General features: G+C 38.5%; 1 protein-coding gene across 2 annotated transcripts in view; it reads right to left on the reverse strand.

Moving 5' to 3' along the window:
• Positions 1-12,781, reverse strand: part of alc (5'-AMP-activated protein kinase subunit beta-1) — a 68,772-nt gene extending 55,991 nt beyond the window's left edge. The window contains exons 1-2 of one of the 2 annotated variants that reach the window (XM_067153376.2): positions 12,497-12,781; positions 12,232-12,422 (exon numbers count right to left, since the gene is read on the reverse strand). In XM_067153376.2, coding sequence (XP_067009477.1) covers positions 12,232-12,408 — 177 coding nt within the window. In that variant the 5' untranslated portion in view covers positions 12,409-12,422; positions 12,497-12,781. Of the gene's footprint in view, positions 1-12,231; positions 12,426-12,496 lie in introns of both variants that reach the window. The other variant, XM_067153375.2, reaches the window with a different exon arrangement.
• Positions 12,782-19,150: the final 6,369 nt, after the last annotated feature.

The raw sequence follows: 19,150 nt of genomic DNA on the forward strand, positions 1-19,150 counted from the left end.
TTCTGTAACGTGCATATAAATTTTATTCCGTTGTAAAATCATTGTCCAGCACTACATAAAACAGTACAGCTCTCTAAAGATTAGGTATGCTTGCTAGCAATTTTAGTTCATACCTGTTGTCTGTTGGTAGGGCAGCCCCAACCTTACATATCCATTTTATTTTCCTGTTCTTTACGCTGGGAAGATATCACCATATCTGGCACAACTCTGGAAAGGGTAGATCACTTCTCATACCTCGGGACTATTCTCTCAATGCACTGTACTTCTGACAAGGATGTGGAGAACAGAATATAGGCTGCCCATATCGCGTTTAGATATCTCTCACATTAAGAATTCCAGAACAAAGATCTAAGAATTAGCATGACCGAGCTCGATAGCTGCAGTCGCTTAACTGCAGCCAGTATCCAGTATTCAGGAGATAGTAGGTTCGAACCCCACTGTCGGCAGCCCTGAAAATGGTTTTCCGTGGTTTCCCATTTTCACACCAGGCAAATGCTGGGGCTGTGCCATAATTAAGGCTACGGCAGCTTCCTTCCCACTCCTAGCCCTTTCCTGTCCCATCGTCGCCAGAAGACCTATCTGTGTCGGTGCGACGTAAAGCAAAAAAAAGAATTAGCATGTAATAATGGTGTACTAAGCTGTTGTTATCTCTACGTTACTCTATGGGTGTGAAACCTGGACCCTATACTGCCAGAATATCAAGAAATTGGAACATTTTCACCAACAAAACTTAGGTCCATTATGAACGTCAAATGGGATGACTATATAACTAATATTGCAGTTCTTGAGAAATCACAGCTAAACAGTACAAAAGCCATCCTCATTGGTCATTATCTTAGATGGGCAGCCCATGTCCATCGTATGAGTGACAGCAGACTCGCTTATATCCTGTATGACAAATTCATCAATGGCAAGAGGACTCGTGGAGATCCTCTGAAGCGATATGAACATCAACTTAAAAGAAAGCCAAGCTTTCCGCCAACTTACGTTGGCCTTTCATCAGGGCATGCGAAGTTATGTTCTGACAGTGATCAGAGAAATTCTTGAAAGAACATGGAAGTCACAACCATACTATCCACAACCTCCCCACTAACTGGACTCTGGTATCATCGCGCTGTGCTGTGGTGGTTGGGAGTGAAGTTACTGAAAAACAGAGCCCAGAAATTTAAGCATTTATTTTGGCTGAAATAGGCAGGCAAGTAAGCACTTAAAATTGAGGAAATAGTCAGGAAACTAATAAACATAGGTGTTTATAATGACAACAATGGGCCCTAAAATAATAAAGATGGTTTAATGTAAGTCACTGAATGCACATCTGCATCCCATTTTACTACTTAATCTTACGTCCCCCCGTGGGTGTGGGCGATAGAATAACATCAACGGTATCCCCTGCCAGTCGTAAGAGGCGACTAAAATGGAGTACAGGGGCTCTCAACTTGGGAGTGTGGGTTAGCGAGCATGGTTCCCCTACCTGAGTCTGGATTTGCTTCCACTTAATTGTGTCACTTAGTCAATTCTTGTTCTTTTCGGACCCCGACGGTATTAGGTTTTCGGACCTTAGGGAGTTTATTATTTTCACGCCGTTCATGGCCCGTTTCTTTCTTTTGCCGATAACTTCAATTTGTGAAGTGCCAGATCTCTTTCATATTCCTTCTGATTAGTGGTAATAGAAGATGGTTATTATGTTGTTCTTTCTCTTAAAACAATAATCACCTCCACCACTTAATCTTACGTAGCAGGAATGGGACCTGGCGACCCTCTCGACCATTTGGCTTGTGGAGTGAGTTTTCAGCAGGGATTTGTTTAATATGAAAATATTGTTTGTGCAAATATTTTTTTTATCTATTAAGTTATAATGAAATTGTCTTCTTTATTATTAACACAGTACATTGGAATCATATTTTCTTATTTTTTCATTGTTTAATTTTAATATATAAATAACAGCAGAATATATCCACAACAACTTCAAAAGAGGAAAAAAGGCACTAAACTATCAAATAGGCACCGGAAGCTAAAATAGGCAAAAAAGGCAAAATAAAAAAATGGTCCTACCGTTCTCAAATGTACGGAAATATGTTTGTGTCTATGTGACACTTTGATATAAACAACCAGATAAAAAAGGGATTTTGCCTAACTTCCGGGCTGTATTGATAAATAATAAATAGTGTCATATTTACTCAAGACAGTAGTTGTAAACACAAGAACATTGACAATTTGTCTTTTAACATACAAAATATATTCTTGCTGCAGAAAAATGAAAAAAAAAATCTTAATGATAAAGCAGTTTTATTATTAGGCCAAGGTCCTACATGGACTGTAGCACAAGTAAGTGAGTGAGTAAGTAAGTAAGCAAGCAAGCAAGCAAGCAAGCAAGCAAGCAAGCAAGCAAGTTTTGTTATTATTACTGAAAAGTAAAACTGTTCTTTGCTAACTATGTGCCGCAGTGCCACCAAATGAAATTAGGGACATTAAGGGATTCTCTCATTAATTGTGAGTTTTAAATAGGTAATCTGTCACAATTTCAACAAGAAACCAAAGATAAATAACAAATAAAAAGTTTATACTGCATGACTTCTCACAGTATTTCTATAAAGGTGATTCTACATTGTTTCCAATTTTATAAAAATGATGATTATTATGATATTGCTTTTACGTTCCCTAACTACTTTTGACAGTTTCTGGATATGCAGAGGTACTGTACTGGAATTTTGTCCACAGAAATTCTATTACATTATAGTGCTGTTATAGTGAGAGGTGACAAACGTTTTTTCAGCAGTGTAGATAAGTACAAAATATTTCATTATATGGTTGTTGGTCATTTCCCATACAATAATTTTTTGCTCACATATGGGTCATATTGTTATGGGGATCTCCGTGGTAGTTAGAGGTGAAAGAAGGTGCGGGCTGGAATAGGTTTCAACTAAGGTTATATTTTCTTTTCAAAATCAACAAATAACAGAGTATAACAGGTACCAAGTAGCAGATCAACAATTAACAAATTACAGCTCATTACAAAATTTGGGCTTCGAGCCCCAAGTTTACTTTCTGAGCTCTCAGCTCACGATCACAATTGCTAAAGGGCAGAAAACCCCTAAGTACAAGGAGCACTTGCTCCTAATTACAATGTTAAGGAAAAGAGCAGACCCGCTCTCAATTTGACAAGCCTCTCAAAGGCCGCAACAACTTTCACTTCAGACTGCCCTCAAGGCACACCAGGAAACAGGGGTATTAGATACCCAACCTACAGGGCCTTTACATGAGGAAAACAAACATCAGGTTAAGTTACTGGCCCATAATGCAAAATAGAATGGAGGCGATAACTTGCTCTCCTACACAATGTTTTTGTCTAAAAACCTACGTGGCGCTAGGCCGATAATACAGGGGCTAATCCCAATCTATGGAGGTGACTAGTCGGCAAAATAAGTTTAAGACTTTAAGAAGGAAGAGAAAAACGGTTACGAAAACATAGTCACCTCAAATTCACAATGAAGGGGAGTTCGAGAGGGTGAAGCACTCTCTATCCCTGCTTTATAGTAAAAGAGATTTGAAGTTTTTACATACACAGAAGGAAATTTACATTTTAAAGGAATAGGTTACATATTAAAGGCTTCGAACCCTCCCCGAGAGTTAAACTGCTGAGCTAGCGAGAAATAAAGATGTTAACAGGCCATTACCTTGTTGAAGAACTTCTGCTTGAAGAAAGAGGCGCTACCCGCCCCCTGCTACATATTCATTTTTTTTTTTTTGCTAGGGGCTTTACGTCGCACCGACACAGATAGGTCTTATGGCGACGATGGGATAGGAAAGGCCTAGGAGTTGGAAGGAAGCGGCCGTGGCCTTAATTAAGGTACAGCCCCAGCATTTGCCTGGTGTGAAAATGGGAAACCACGGAAAACCATTTTCAGGGCTGCCGATAGTGGGATTCGAACCTACTATCTCCCGGATGCAAGCTCACAGTCGCGCGCCTCTACGCGCACGGCCAACTCGCTCGGTGCTACATATTCACACACTACGAGAGATGTTACTGAAGTGGCACCGAGACAAGAAAATCAGCAGTTTTTATACCCTCGTGGAGAATTCGAGGCCTTTCAGGAATAAGTAGACACACCCACACGATTTTATTGGGTAGCTAATAGCAGCATATCCATATCGACGAAGACATACATGATTGGCTGAAAATTAATTAAAGAATTTCGGGATTGGCTGAGTTCAAAACTGGCGGACAGAAGGATTAATACTGCCAACCCAAATAATAAAAGAAAGAAATTTAACAAAGAACAACTTATGAATACAAAGTTTCTTCAAGAACAGTCCCTTCACTTCGCACCAGAGTGCACAATCATACTCTTTTCTCCGTAGAGACATCTAGAAGAGAATGTCCACACTTCTTGATACGGAATAAACAAACACAAATCGAAATAGACACAGTTCAGAACACTTAAAAATCACCAAATTTACAATAGTGACATCTTCTGAGGAACCGTTGAGTTAATACAGTTTGTTAAAGTTCAGGCTTTCTCCTGTAGAGGAGTTTTTCAACTGGCGCAATATTTAAATTTGCGGGGTGGGGGTGTACCAACCGATACATATATTATCACCTAACTCCATATCATTGACAAGTTTACACTATGTAAATTATACTGTACATATATGCACTTAATTTAAGTGATTTGATAGAATCTGAGGATGATCTTGTAAAATGAAACATGTCATTCTTTGTATATAATATGCGATTTATACAGGTATGCTTATAGTGTTTTAATTTGCATGTGAAATTATTGTGTGTTTGACAGACTGGAAAGTTTTTATTACAGAAACTCAATGTGATTACCCCAATGAAGATCTTTATTTATATTAACACCTAAGTAGTTAGAATGATCCCCATGAGGTACTTTCACCCCACAACACATTGATTAAAACTGAGATTTTTCCTCCTGGTGAAACTTGCAACCTGAATTTTCATCCAGTTTACCGTCATACCATTATCTTCTGTACATCTCATAACATTCTCAAGGTCTTTTTGCAGTTTCTCACAATCCTATGACGTGTTTACTATCCTATACAGAATAAGGTCTGCAAAAAGCCTTAATTGTGATTCCAGTTATTTATTCATATCATTCATATACCTACATAAAAAAACATACAAGTCCGGTTAAAGTCCACGAAACTTTTAGTGATAATTTGTTTTACGGAGGTGAGCAGTAAGGAGGGAGCTACCCCAGTTCTGGTAATACTGCCAACTGAATGGAAATTAAATCTGAATTGAATTGATAGTATGATCGATCGCTATGCATTTTCTAAAACAGTGTTTCCGTGTAGGAGTTCTAGGTTGTTCCTGTGATGTACCTTGATTTTCCTCACTCATGTCACGCTTAACCTATATTACAGGGGTGGCCACTAATCTTACTTCTGGGAGCTGCAAATTTAGGAGACAAAAATTGGGAACATGTTTAGAAAATGGTTTATAAAATGAAGACACGCTTTTCATTTTATAACAAATGAAGGAACATTTATTTTCTACACTACACACAACATTATTTTTCAGGTACACATCAAGGAATGAGATTATACTTTTGAGAAGTGCTTTTTTGAGTGTTCATTCTTGCTGTTAGTTTTTTGAAATCAGTTAGTTCATATCAATATTTAGATTTAATGAATTTAAGCATTGAGTACAGTGATTCGCACACATAAGTAGTCCCAAAGTTTGAGATTAGTCTCTTGGCACACTTCTGTTAGTGATATTTTTCTTCTGCAACATTCTTCCAAAATTCTATGGTAGAAATGCCACTTCGTTTGAGTCCTTTTAGTCCTTCGTCCTCTTGCAGTTCTAGTAGCTCCAACTCTACAGCTGCTGTATCCTTTGTTATTGGTGATGAAACAGGACAGCCATCGCCATCAACAGAAAAAGGATTTTTCAGGAATTAAAATGAAGGTTTAAGTGATCTCAAATCATTAAATCTGCCATTGATTTCTTCAGCAAGGCCAGACATTTTACTCATGTAATCTTCAGTTTCCACCTGAACGTCAGGAAGGCTTTCAGTAATTTTCTTCAAACATTTGAAGTGAGAAAATGTTTTAGTCTGAACGTCTCCCAAAAAGTTTCAACTTGCTATGAAAGCTAAATACAGTCTGAGCCAATTCAGAAAAGTTTTTCTCTTCCTTGTAAAGATATGTTTAGCGTTTTTAAATGCTGGACCACATCTGTGAAAAAGTCAAATCTAACACCCACTGGGGGTCATTAAGTTCAAGGAATGATTTTCTTTCCATAAACTGTTTGATTGGATCAAGTAATTCAAAAAATCTGCCAAGAACATTGCTTACTGATAGCCGTCTTACTCACTAGTACCAAGATACATCATCAGGAAGCTCATCATTGTTCATATTTTCTATAAAAGATTTGAACTGTCGGTATGTTTTGAAACTTGAGCGAATACAGTTCACAATTTTTAGAACTACCTGCATAATATGCGGGTACTGAAAATATTTTGCTGCTAAATGTTCTCTGTGAATAATACAATGTACAGGTAGGAAATCAGGAAATGATGTGTCAACATTTAAAAGCCCAATAAGCCCTTGTTTCGTGCCATTCATAGATAGTGCACCATCAGTAGCAATGCTGATACTGAGTTTTTCTGTAAAACACCATCCAGGGCTTCTTTAATGTCACAACCACGAGTTGTATCCTTCAAAGTAACCAGGTCTAAAAGTTCTTCCACCACCTCCAAGTCCTTTGACACATACCTCACAAACATGGCTAGTTGTGGTTTATCTCTGATATCAGTAGCCTCGTCCAAAGCCAGACTTCCTGCTGAGCACTCGCTTACATATTTTTGTAAATAATTTAAAATATCCGCACTAATAACAGAAACTCACCTCTTTGTATGTCTAGCAGCGGGCATTTCGTTGATCATTTTCAGCAGTTTCTTATTTTGGGTTCTAAAACAGAAATAACTTGCACCATGTCCTTAATAAACCCCCCTTCTGTGTAAGGCTGTAAGGCTGTGTAACCTCTTCGGTTGTCAAATCTGCTTCCTTGGTAAAAATTGACATAACCCTACTCTGACCATGAAGTTTTTCCTTTAGTGATTTCAGTTTGGTTTTCCTTAACTGAGAGCCAACAGGAAAATCTTTGTTGAAACCGCCATGGTTAGGGTCATGATGGCGTTTTAGATTACTGGCCTTGAACTGTGACAAAGTTATTTGACACAAAAGAGACATTGGCTTACCGTTTCTTTCTACAAAAACGAATTCTTCCTCCCAGTCGACATTGGCTTACCGTTTCTTTCTACAAAAGCGAATTCTTCCTCCCAGTCTGTATTAAAAGCTCCATTCTCATCTTCGTATTTACACTTCTTAGACAGCATCGCAACTGTTCGGACACCAGGCCACAACTGTACTCAAACAGCACACAACAACTGCACACAGAAAAGTATCGGCACTCACTACTGCCTATACGTAAACACGACTGGCTTCACCTCACGAAACTGACTCACTGTAAATACTATCCCGCTCAAAGCACTATCTAACAGAAGACGCCGGAACTATCTTCACCTCCCATGTCTTACCACTGGCGTACAGCATTAATAACGTTAAACCGCACACCGCTGCTACAGACTGCTGACGGCCGCGATATGTCGTTAGATTCCATTAATTATATCATTTAATTTTACACTAAGGTTGGTGTCAAGAGCCGCACAAGACTGACTCAAGAGCCGCATGCGGCTCGCGAGCCTCGTTGTGGCCAGCCCTACTATATTATGACTTTGCTGTGTATATAACAACAGTATTTAAAGTTTTGCAATTATACCGCCAGAGGTCTCACAGTATTGCAGAATGGTTTCATATTTTTTGTGTCATAGGTTGCCAATACGAGTCTCGAATATAACCGAGGTCTACCGATTCAGCACTAGGGAGCCGAAGTATCACTGAAAGTTTCACGTACTGTATACTGCCCTGGAGGAAACCTACCCCCACCCTAATCGCTACAGAATCAGATGATCTTTCACCTACTCGAATTCTCAAGAGCTCGGTTTTCTAAAAATTTAGCTACCCATTCAACCACTCTTCTGTCCAGTCATCAGTAGTCTCCCATGATCTACCCTATCAAAAGCCTTGGAAAGGTCAACAGCGATACAGTCCACTTGATGTCCTGAATCTAAAATATCTGCTATATCTTGCTGGAATAACCTTTCCTAAACCCAAACTGCCTTCTATCCAGTAAGTAATTTTACAAACCCTTCTAATAAAATTAGAAAATGAATGGTTTCCCAAAGCTTACATGTAACACATGTCAAGCTGACTGGCCTGTAATTATCCACTTTATGTTTATCACCCTTTCCCTTGTACACTGGGACTACTCTCCATTAATTTGGTATCTTGTAGATTTAACGGCATGTAAAGAATACCTACAGGCAAAATTCTGGCATCTCCGAAAACCATACAAATAGTTAGTGGGGTGTAAAACCAACAGTGTTGGTATTATCATTATGTATTTATTTATCACTTAAAGAATTCTTCTTCTTTACTTTCCTTTAAGCTTCTCCAGCTATTGTGAATGGCAGATTTAAAGCTTTAAGATACATAACTTTATACTGTTAGAAGTATTGAATATCTGAAAAACTAAAGTTACCAGTAGGCCTAACTACAGTATGCATATACCTTGAAAACTCAGGAATGAAAGTGTTTAGAAAGTACAAAGGCAATCCCAAAAATAAGGTCTCCTTTTTTTTTTTTTTTTTTTTGTATAAATACATAGACCTGTTTATTTCTACAATGGTTTACATCATTTTACAGCTTGAACATTTGGCTATTTTTCTACATAATCACCATTTTGGTCGATGCATTTTTGTAGCTGCTGTGACAGTTTTTGTGTGCCCACATCATACCAGTAGCCACCATGCTGTTCAGGAAGTTGTGAAAAATGGTGCTTTGGGAAACCTCAGGAACCAAAGTGCAGAGATCATCCAGGGTGATCCGCCAATCTTCACGCATGATTTGGTCAACCTTCAAGACTGTCTCGACGAAAAAAGACGGTCTCCCGCTGCTTTGTTTGTTCGTCGTGAACTTCAGTCCGACCGGCTGCAAACTCTCTACACCACTTATGAACATTTTTTATATTCATGCACGACTCACCATACATTTCCGTCAATTGGCAATGGATTTCAATCGGTTCAGTACCTTTTGTGTTCAAACACCGAACAACTGCGCGCACTTTGCACTTGGCGGTAACATCCAACGGGAGCTCCATTCTCAATGGCTGCCAAGCCAAGACTGAGTGCCTCAGCACGGCGTGTGCATGTTTATATGCGAGCGCAGGAAACACTCTTCACAATATTGTGACCAACAACCACACGAACAGAGTTCTTTATTTATATATATAAAAATAGGAGACCTTATTTTTGGGATTACCCTCATATTTTCATTAAAAGTCAATCATCATGGCACCTGCATTTCTGTTCAGTATGTACATGCACACTGTTCTAATAACCTGTTGAAGAAAAAAGAGAAGAAGATATGAAAAACAGGAAAGAAAGCAAAAAGGAATCCTTCCCCCACCCTCTTTTCATCACCCACCCCAATTCCTCCTTCTCCTCCACTGAAATATGAGAGTCAGGTAGTCCTCCAATCTTTTCATCTCCTCCTCTTCCAATATCAGAGGCAGTATATATCTGACATAAGGTTTTTCTTTTTTTAATGCTGTGAAGCAGCTCTCTTTTAATCCTATGTTGTGTACGATATCTTGGTTAGAGATCCACCCTGTCTAAGTTAAGGTATTTTCAGCATGCATCCATATGCCCATATCTCTCAAAACCTTTTAGAGTTTATACTCTACAGATGTTCGAAAGTCCATGATTTTACTCCATATAGGATGGATCAAACATAGTAATTAACAAATCTCATTCGTAAAACTTAAATCAAGCCGAGAGTCACATTTTAATTGTTTCATTTGGATAAACCCACTTCTTGCCAACCCAATGCTAGTCCCAAGCTACAGGGTCTTTATATTAAAGTTGTGTTATGCTAGTTGTACAGCAATAAAATGAAATGTCGTATGGCTTTTAGTGCTGGGATACCCCAGGACGGGTTCGGCTCACCAGGTGCAGGTCTTTTTATTTGACTCCCGTAGGCGACCTGCGCGTCGTGATAAGGATGAAATGATGATGAAGACAGTACATACACCCAGCCCCCATGCCAGGGAAATTAACCAAGGATGGTTAAAATTCCCGATTCTGCCGGGAATCGAACTCAGGACCCCTGTGATCAAAGTCCAGCACGCTAACCATTTAGCCATGGAGCCGGACAGTTGTACAGCGACTTCGCCATACGCGGTCATGGTAGTAGAGTCGTCTACAGCCACAGGCCAGAACATGAGTGCGATGATATAATGTTAACATATGAGACAAGTGATTGATTAGACCTCAGCAAGTTCAGCCCCGCGGTGTAGGGGGCAACACGTCCGCCTGTCATCCTACGGACCCAGGTTCGATTCCCGGCCGGGTCAGGGGTTTTTAATTGTAAATGATTAATATCCCTGGCCTGGGGACTGGGTGTTTGTGTCGTCCTTAATGTTTCTTTCCTCACATTCAACACTTTACACTTCTGCCATTACCAAAATACATGCAGGTTCACAACATATGGTGTAAAGTAGGGGCAAAAGATCTTCTTAGGTCGATGCCCCGAATAAAAGAACCTGTAGACCTCAGCAAGGTCTTAGTATCAGTGACATTGCTCTGGTGTTAATAAGATTATTTTGGCACTGTGATTTCTGTACAGGTGCTTTTAAGCAGTACTAAACTCAAAATTCAATGTTTATATCAGAATAATGGCACATTGGTCCATAGGAGTAGGGGACACTTCTGAGAATAGTGTGGATAACTGAAGAGCTAGATTATCAGATTTAAATCCCTGTGATTATTACTTGTGGTGAATGTTGAAAGGAAAAGTATACGACAAAATCCTATACACAAGGGAAGAACTACAAGATAACATTCAGCAAGTTGTATCAAACATCTATGAAGATGAAATTCGCTAAGTGCCTGCTGTTCAGGAGGTACCAGACATGTTTGAGAGCTGAGGGACATCACTTTGAGCATTTTGTTTAATGTCAGGTTAAGTTTTTAGTTTGACTAGAAATAGCTTTGTAATCTGACGTTAAGTGGTGCACAGATACAGCACGCATCTTATCGGCCAGCTGAGTGTCAAAGCGGCAACTTGCTGTAGTTAGGGTGCTACAGCCGCAGAGTTGTACATGTTAATAATGAAGGTCCCAAAATAGTAAGAAATGAAGAGAAACATGTCAAGCAAATGAAGACTAACACAAGTCTAGGTCCAAGTAATATCTGGAGATCATCACATTGAAAGATGAAGAAATTATGGATATTCTGATGGACATTTTCAATGTGATCCATGCAACGGAAAGTATTTCACATTTATTTCCCTCCTGAAAAGCACTAGACCTTGTCACTGTAATGACTCTTGCCTATATGTCTTATGAGTAATGAACTGAAGATTCGTGTGTTTTCTTTGCTCAGGAACAGGATAAAACTATGGATGGGTCCCACCATAAATTTCATAATTACTATAGAAAGTAAATTATAAAAATCTTACTTTGTATCACATGTAGCAAGAGATCCATCCAGAAAATGAAACTAAACCTCTTTCACTTCCCTCTCAAATTTAATCAATTTTATCACTTCTAATCAATGATGTATTTACACATGGAATGCATGACAATGCAGCTGAGTCACACATGCTGCACAATTTGACTACCGGTAATTCGTGCATCTAACCATTATTATGTTCAAACAAAATAAAAATTAAAAACTTGTATATCATTAATTACTTCTACAAGAGTTTTCATAATCCACTAAAACGCCCAATAGTTTGAAAGGTATATGAAGTTGCAAATTAAAGGAAAAGACCAGTTGAGAACTTCCATCAGTCTTTTAAAATACCATTTAGATTCTGATCATGGTCAGTAGTATTACACGTGCCTAAAATGGGGTAAATAACACTGAAATGCAGACACGAATTGCTCATATTTTGCAGGTTGAAAAATGTATAAAAGAAGTCGGTGTTATTGGTTAATGACCATTAAATGTCAAAGAATTGTTTGTACACTGCTGCGCATATGCAAAAGGCTTCTCATGTTCTTAAACATTATCACAACCACAAGTTTACAGAAAACACAAAGCTATTACATTAATAGAAATTACGATCATAAGCTATTACCTGAGACGGCTCCTTCGAATAATACGGCTCCTCTTCTTCATGTGAGGACTGAAAGACCAACTTTGTGTTTGGTTTCTTGTCGAAAACAAAGGCTTGTCCGTCCTTGCCAGGAGAAGAGGGTGCAGCACTCTCCCCTGGCTTCTGACGATCCCGTGCATTACTGCCAGCATTCCCCATAGTACGGGAGATCGCTTCTGAAAATGAGAAAAATAACTGACATGCTTGATAACTGACTTAACCAAAAAGTCATACGAATGACATTTACATTTTGCTACCGATGTAACTGCAATTTGTTTCCAGTTAAAGAAATGCAGAATAAGTACGGTGTTATTTTATCATTATTTTTCTTAAGGGTCCATAAACTGACACTGAATATTGCACTCAAATCCCATCTCAATGTACATCTGCTATCACTATCCCATAGCGAAATTTCAACAGCTGATTGGTAAATATGGCGAACAGCGCAATTGCGAACTCGTTCCAAATTCTTCAGCGAATACTGCGCCTTATCTCTAGTATCCGCCAGTTTGTGATTAATGTACTCATTTGTCATCTGGAAAATATAAGAACAATACAATTTATTTACATAAGTAAAATATTAGCTTTTATTCCGCAATATGTTGGTGCTACAACAGAGAAGAATGGGGTGGGGGTCATTAATAGCTATCAAATCCAGTAGTAAACAATTAATTATGTCCAAAATTTCCCTTGTTAAGTGGTAATACGGTAAATTTTAAGTATCAGGCGACTGAATCTGTTTTCCATTGCCAAGAGTACGTCATCATTCTCGAAAGCACGCTCTGTATTTGGAATTTGTCTAATTCTATTATATGTGATATTGGTTATAATAAATAATTCAACAAAGTCCATACTGAGAGACATGATACTGTATAGGCTTTTGGGCTCTGCGAAACGTAAAGAACTTCACCTTATTTTCTTGACACGGAATAAGCCCAAAAACCTATGCAAAATCATGTTTCTAAGTACGGGCCGTGAAAGCACAATGGCAAAGTCTGAGAGAATGATACATTTACTTTGGAAAATCGCGTGTGTTTTGTGCTGATTGTAGTCCTGATAATGTGAGAAGAGATTGAGTCGAAATAAATGTACCGTATGATGCTGAAATTCAGGTAATTAAGTTATTGAATGATATAGTTATCTAATATTAAGGTTTACTATCAGAGTCAACGAGCTAGAATAACATAGAGGGGCTGTATGCCTGTCATCAGCGCTCCCTGCTTGAAGCAAGTTGATAAGGGGCAGCCATGTTAACGGTTGTCAAAACAAAGCGAATTGGCGCGAGAGCATATGTTGAGGTGACAGGGAGATCGTGCATGACAATTTAATTTCCTAAGTTGTAAGAAGTGAAAACGTAGATTCTCACTTTCAAGAATGCCAGCCGTAAGCTCAGCGTATGTTATTCTAATCGGAATAATAAAACCAAGGATATATCGTACCTACTTTAAGTAAGTATTACTGAATTATAGCCGAGATTCCTTTTTGTAATTTCTGTTTGTTATTAAATCCATTTTATTGTTTACTTAGTGAAAGTACGGATAGCCACGGTAATTATTTGTCGAATTTTGTTTCAGATTTCGTTTAAAGAACAAGGAATTAACGGAACAATTCGTTGTGAGGGCGAAAAGAGATAAATGGTATCCCACTCAATTCAGTTGCTTATGCTCTGTACATTTCCAGCCCTATTTAATTTTCATTCGCATTTACAAATAAAGGAAATGGAGCGCCCACCATTTTCAAGAAAACGTAACCACAAAAAAACCCACTTATTTCGTTCAAACGTACCCAAGTATGGTAAATACAGTATTTTACTGCTATTTTTGAAATGTATACAGCCTTTATTGTAGATGTCTGTTGCCTTGGTTTTTAAAACTATGCCACACTTCATAATGGACAACTTTCAAGCTTACCTTTCAGCTAGTAATCCCAGTATGATATGGTAATGGGAGAAACATGATATCCCCCCTACTATATTATAATAAATAATTACACTAAACGATTATTGTGGTAAAGTATTCATGGGCAGCCTCTGTGGTGTACTGGTTACCGTAAGCAGCTGCCACCCCTGCAAGCCCGGGTTCGATTCCCAGCTCCGCCACGAAATTTGAAAAGGGGCACGAGGGCTGGAACGGTATTCTATCAGCCTGGGGAGGTCAACTGAGTAGAAGTGGGTTCGACTCCCACCTCAGCCATCCTCGAAGTGATTTTCCGTGGTTTCCCACTTCTCATCCAGGCAAATGCCGGGATGGTACCTAACTTAAGGCCACGGCCGCTTCCTTCTCCCCCCCCCCACAAGGACCCTGTTCAGCATAGCAGGTGCAGCCCTCCCTCACAGTTGTATCCCCCGACCCAATGTCTCACGCTCCAGAACACTGTCCTTGAGGTGGTAGAGGTGGGATCCGTCGCTGAGTCCGTGGGAAAAACCAACCCGGGAGGGGAAACAGATTAAGAAAGGAACACAGTACTCATGAGGATGCAATAATTTTAAAAACATGAACAGAATGAGGTTGTAACCTATTGTAGGTCCCTATGATTTTAAGGCTTCCTGTCATAAATGTTTATGTCCATCGTTTTTATTCTAATTTACGCTTAACCACAACAGCCAAGCAGGGTAACGCTCTTGTTCCGATTTCGAGGCCTATTCGTATGTCACTGTGCGATGATTTCGAACTACCCTACAATCAACTGATCGTGATGTTGGCCTCGTGCCGCAATATGATGATGTGGCGATATTCGCTTTAATGCTTCAAGCTATCGGCAACGGTCTTTAGTTCTCCCGCAGTGATTCTAAAATGCGTATTTTCTACACTTTTCGTCATTTAAAGGCCATGCCCTCTTGCTTGTGTGACAACAGGAAACATGGCGGACTTTCGTTCTATTACCTTCACCCAGGCAGCGCTTCCGCCTCTCTATGTTATTCTAGCTCGTTGGTCAGAGTAAAAGTTATTTATGCTTTGGAAAATCGTATGTGTTTAAATGAGAATGTGAGAAGAGATTAAGTCGAAATAAGTGTGTGATATTGGAAAGTATCTGTGTTATTGAATTCAGTACAAAGCTAATGAAACTTTACACATATTTCGTTAATGTAGTTGAAAATTTGGTTAAAGATCTTGGTCCATGTAGCCCATTTTTGCTATCATACGATCTGCATCTCTCTGTACTTTAGGCCAACAGATGTTAAGGAAGTTACCCAAATCATAGAAGCACTAGCCAACAAGAATAACTGAACAGATTGCGGAATAAATAACATACTCCTCAAGCGGTGTGTAAATTATCCTGCCCCAGTGCTCACTGAGATAATTAATTTGTCATTGCAAACAGAAGTAATACCAGATAAACGTAAAATTGCAAGAGTGGTTCCAGTTCACACAGTCTGACCCCAGTAAATACAGGTCACTATGTACAGTATCTTCCCTAGCAAAGATACTTGAAGTAGTAATAAAAAACAAGTCTTGAATTTCCTAATAAAACACGTTTCTTCTTCACATTTCAGTATGGCTTCCTACTCAAACATAGCACACTTTCAGTTGCTTTTAACATAGTGTCCGTTATACAGAATGCAATAGATAATAATAAAATAACAAATGGACTTTTCATAGATCTTGCAAAGTCATTTGACACAGTTAACCATATCCTACTACTGAATAAACTAGCAAATGTAGGAATTGGAGGAATAGCCTTTGAGTGGTTTAAAAATTACTTAACTCGTAGGAAGCAATATGTTAATCTCAATGAAACTAAAGGGCCCAACTACAATGTTAAAATGGTGTCTCGCAAGAGTCAGTGTTGGGACCATTACCGTACCGTACTGTTTCTAACATTTATTAACGAAATAGGTTATCTTGAGTTTACTGGTAAGATATTACTCTTTGGAGATGATATACTTATATTTTATGACAGAAAAGTTTATAGAGTATACCGGTACGCAAAAAAGATCTGGGCATAATCAAATCATGACTGAACAAAAATAATCTAGTAATAAGCACCTCAGAAAAAATACATGATATTCCATCAACGAACACAAATTATCCATACATTTAATGTAGTAAAAATTGGCAATGAGCTGATTGTAAGAGTAAATCAGTTTTCATATTTATGATTGGCTTTAGACAATAACTTAAGTTGGAATGAACATATCTCAGATGCAAAGAAAAGAATTATTAGTGTAATTGGAGTTCTAAAAATGTAGAAGGACTGTGGTATAAACAACCAACACTTAAGAAACATATCTCCCTCATACATTCACACCTTATCTACATGAATATAATATGGGGAAATTGTACACAGGAAGCTGTAAAGGAACTAGAAATAGGTACTCTAAAAGAGAGCTTTAAACATGTATGGATATGAATTACTAAAACCATCTGTGGAAGTTTTTCAGAAAACACGCATATTAAAAGTATAATACCAGATTAAATACGCTCAAGCTTTATTTATGTTCAGGTATAAAAATAATATGATTTCTGTTAATATAAAACTACGATACAGCAAAGATATTCACACCCATACCACAAGATCAGCAAACGAGTTTTACAAAGATTCCACTATCACCACCAAATATGGTGTTAAAACATTTCTTATTCAGCAAGCACAGTCTTTAACAATGTACCTCCAAAATTGAAACAAATCAATAAGTTGTACAGACTAAAAAAGAAGTACGAAGGTACTTCCTTGAACAAAATGTTGGAGAATAAATCGATAACCACTGTGTACCTATTTTTCCACCTAAGTTTAGCTTATTTTGAATATATTCTTTTTTCCATATAAAATAATGATATAATAATGGAAATCAATATTTGTAAAATATTCCTTGTACATATGTAGACCTATGCCTTGTCTGTTAACTGAACTAAAAGCTGCCAAGCTGTGATTGTAAAGGGCTGTCCTTCCTTGAGCCACTAGCTCACTGGGACATTCTATAACCAATAAAAACTGATAAAAATGGTGCATTGCTCTGTTCCAATATGTACTTCAGACACTGCAGAAAAGTCCGGCTTCTTGGTTGAGTGGTCAGAGTAGTTTCTTTCAGTTCAGAGGGCCCCGGGGTTTATGTAGACCAAAGGTAACTATGAAACGTCACTGTAATATTTGTCCCAAATGGAACATAATAATTTATTTTATACCAGTACAGTGAAAAATTCGGTGTCAATTAAGAAATACCGTCGTTTCTAGAGAAATATCTAGAGAAATAAGTATACTACTTACGGGCCGTAGACAGAACACCTTTATGTTGTATTCCGCTGCTCGTGCCATCTTTGGTTTCTTTCTTGAGGTCCAGGGCTTGCACCGACGAATGGGAGTGCTATAACTGTGAACTGTCATTATCTTTGTCCATATGACTACGCGGTCACTTCAAACACCAAAATAGCATGATCCCTGGACCAGCCAATATATTACTTGTTTGGTGAAAGGAAAATAGCATGATCCCAGGACCAATAAATATATAATTTTATGAATGAGTTAGGGCACAAAACGAATGTTTACGCATAAACGCTACTATAATACAGACTCTTTCAGAATCGCAAATATTACACTTCCGATCGTACGGATGCACAAATATTTAGGTATTTATATAGATAATGAACTGTCGTTGAGACTCTATTTTGACTGCTTTTCGAAGAAGACTAACAAATTTACCAATCTATTGAACATGACAGTTCGACGGAACTGGGGTGCTGATCTCGCAACGGCTTTATTATTTCACCGGCATACAATACGCTCGCTTTTAAGACTTTGGATCCTTTTATTTTGATATTTCTTCTTCCACTCTTACCCACAAGCTGAACGTAATTCAACATCGAGCTGTACGATTACGTATAGGCGCTTTAACCTCTACTCCGACTAATGCATTACTTGTTGAAACATGTGAAATGCTTCTACACTATCGCCGCTTGTATTTAGCTTCTAAATCTTTACTGCAAGGAATGGCGCTAGCTAGACACACTGTCGTACCCAAACTACAATTACTGGCGTAATATCGGCAACGTTTTCACCAGCAATCACGAGCTCTGCTCTTTTAGACGCTTTCCACTTGACGCGACAATATCACACTAGCATTCAAAAAATATTTCACTTCCACACAATACAATGGCATGTAATATTATGCACTACAAACCTAATATTATAGCTCCTCAACACATTTCCTTTAATGACAGCACAATGCAAATTTCCGATACACCTAACCCAACAGTTAAAATGGCGATAAATAATCTCAACCTAAACTCATAATATATACAGATGGATCCAAACGAAATGTCGGCACGGGGGCGGCATATTACATTCCGTAGTTCAACGTCAGTGAGCAATATATTCTTCCAAACTATGCCTCAATATTTACTGCTGAGGCTTTCGCTATCCGACAAGCATTGCCATACCTGAAATATCACCAAATCACCAAAGCGGTAATTTTTACAGATACTAGCATGCTTCAAAGCTTAATGCCACACAAGTCCTATAAAATTAGTATATCTGCAACATTCGACGACTATTATTTAAACTCGATGAAACTGGATCTGATATAACTTTAATGTGGATAAAGGGACATTCGAACGACCAGGTAATGATAAGGCTGATAAAATGGCGAAACAAGCTGCATCCGTAACAGCCATCAACGCTTCAATTGCCCTACCCCACATAGATTTCACCCCGATCACTAAGCATGCTATTCAACACAAATGGCAGCACAACTGGACACAATCGGCGAAACTAAAGGAAAAATAATATTATCAGCTGCAACCGAGCGTTGCTAGTCACCCATGGATTTCAGAAACTATATATTCACGCAGACATATTACTACAATTATCAGATTACGCTTTAATCACGCACTGGCTCCGGCTTATACTTTCAAATTAAAACAGACGACTTCACCCATGTGTTCATGTAATCATATCTTAGCCGATG

This window comes from Anabrus simplex, chromosome 9 (assembly GCF_040414725.1).
Source record: "Anabrus simplex isolate iqAnaSimp1 chromosome 9, ASM4041472v1, whole genome shotgun sequence".
NCBI classification, from domain to species: Eukaryota; Metazoa; Arthropoda; class Insecta; order Orthoptera; family Tettigoniidae; genus Anabrus; species Anabrus simplex.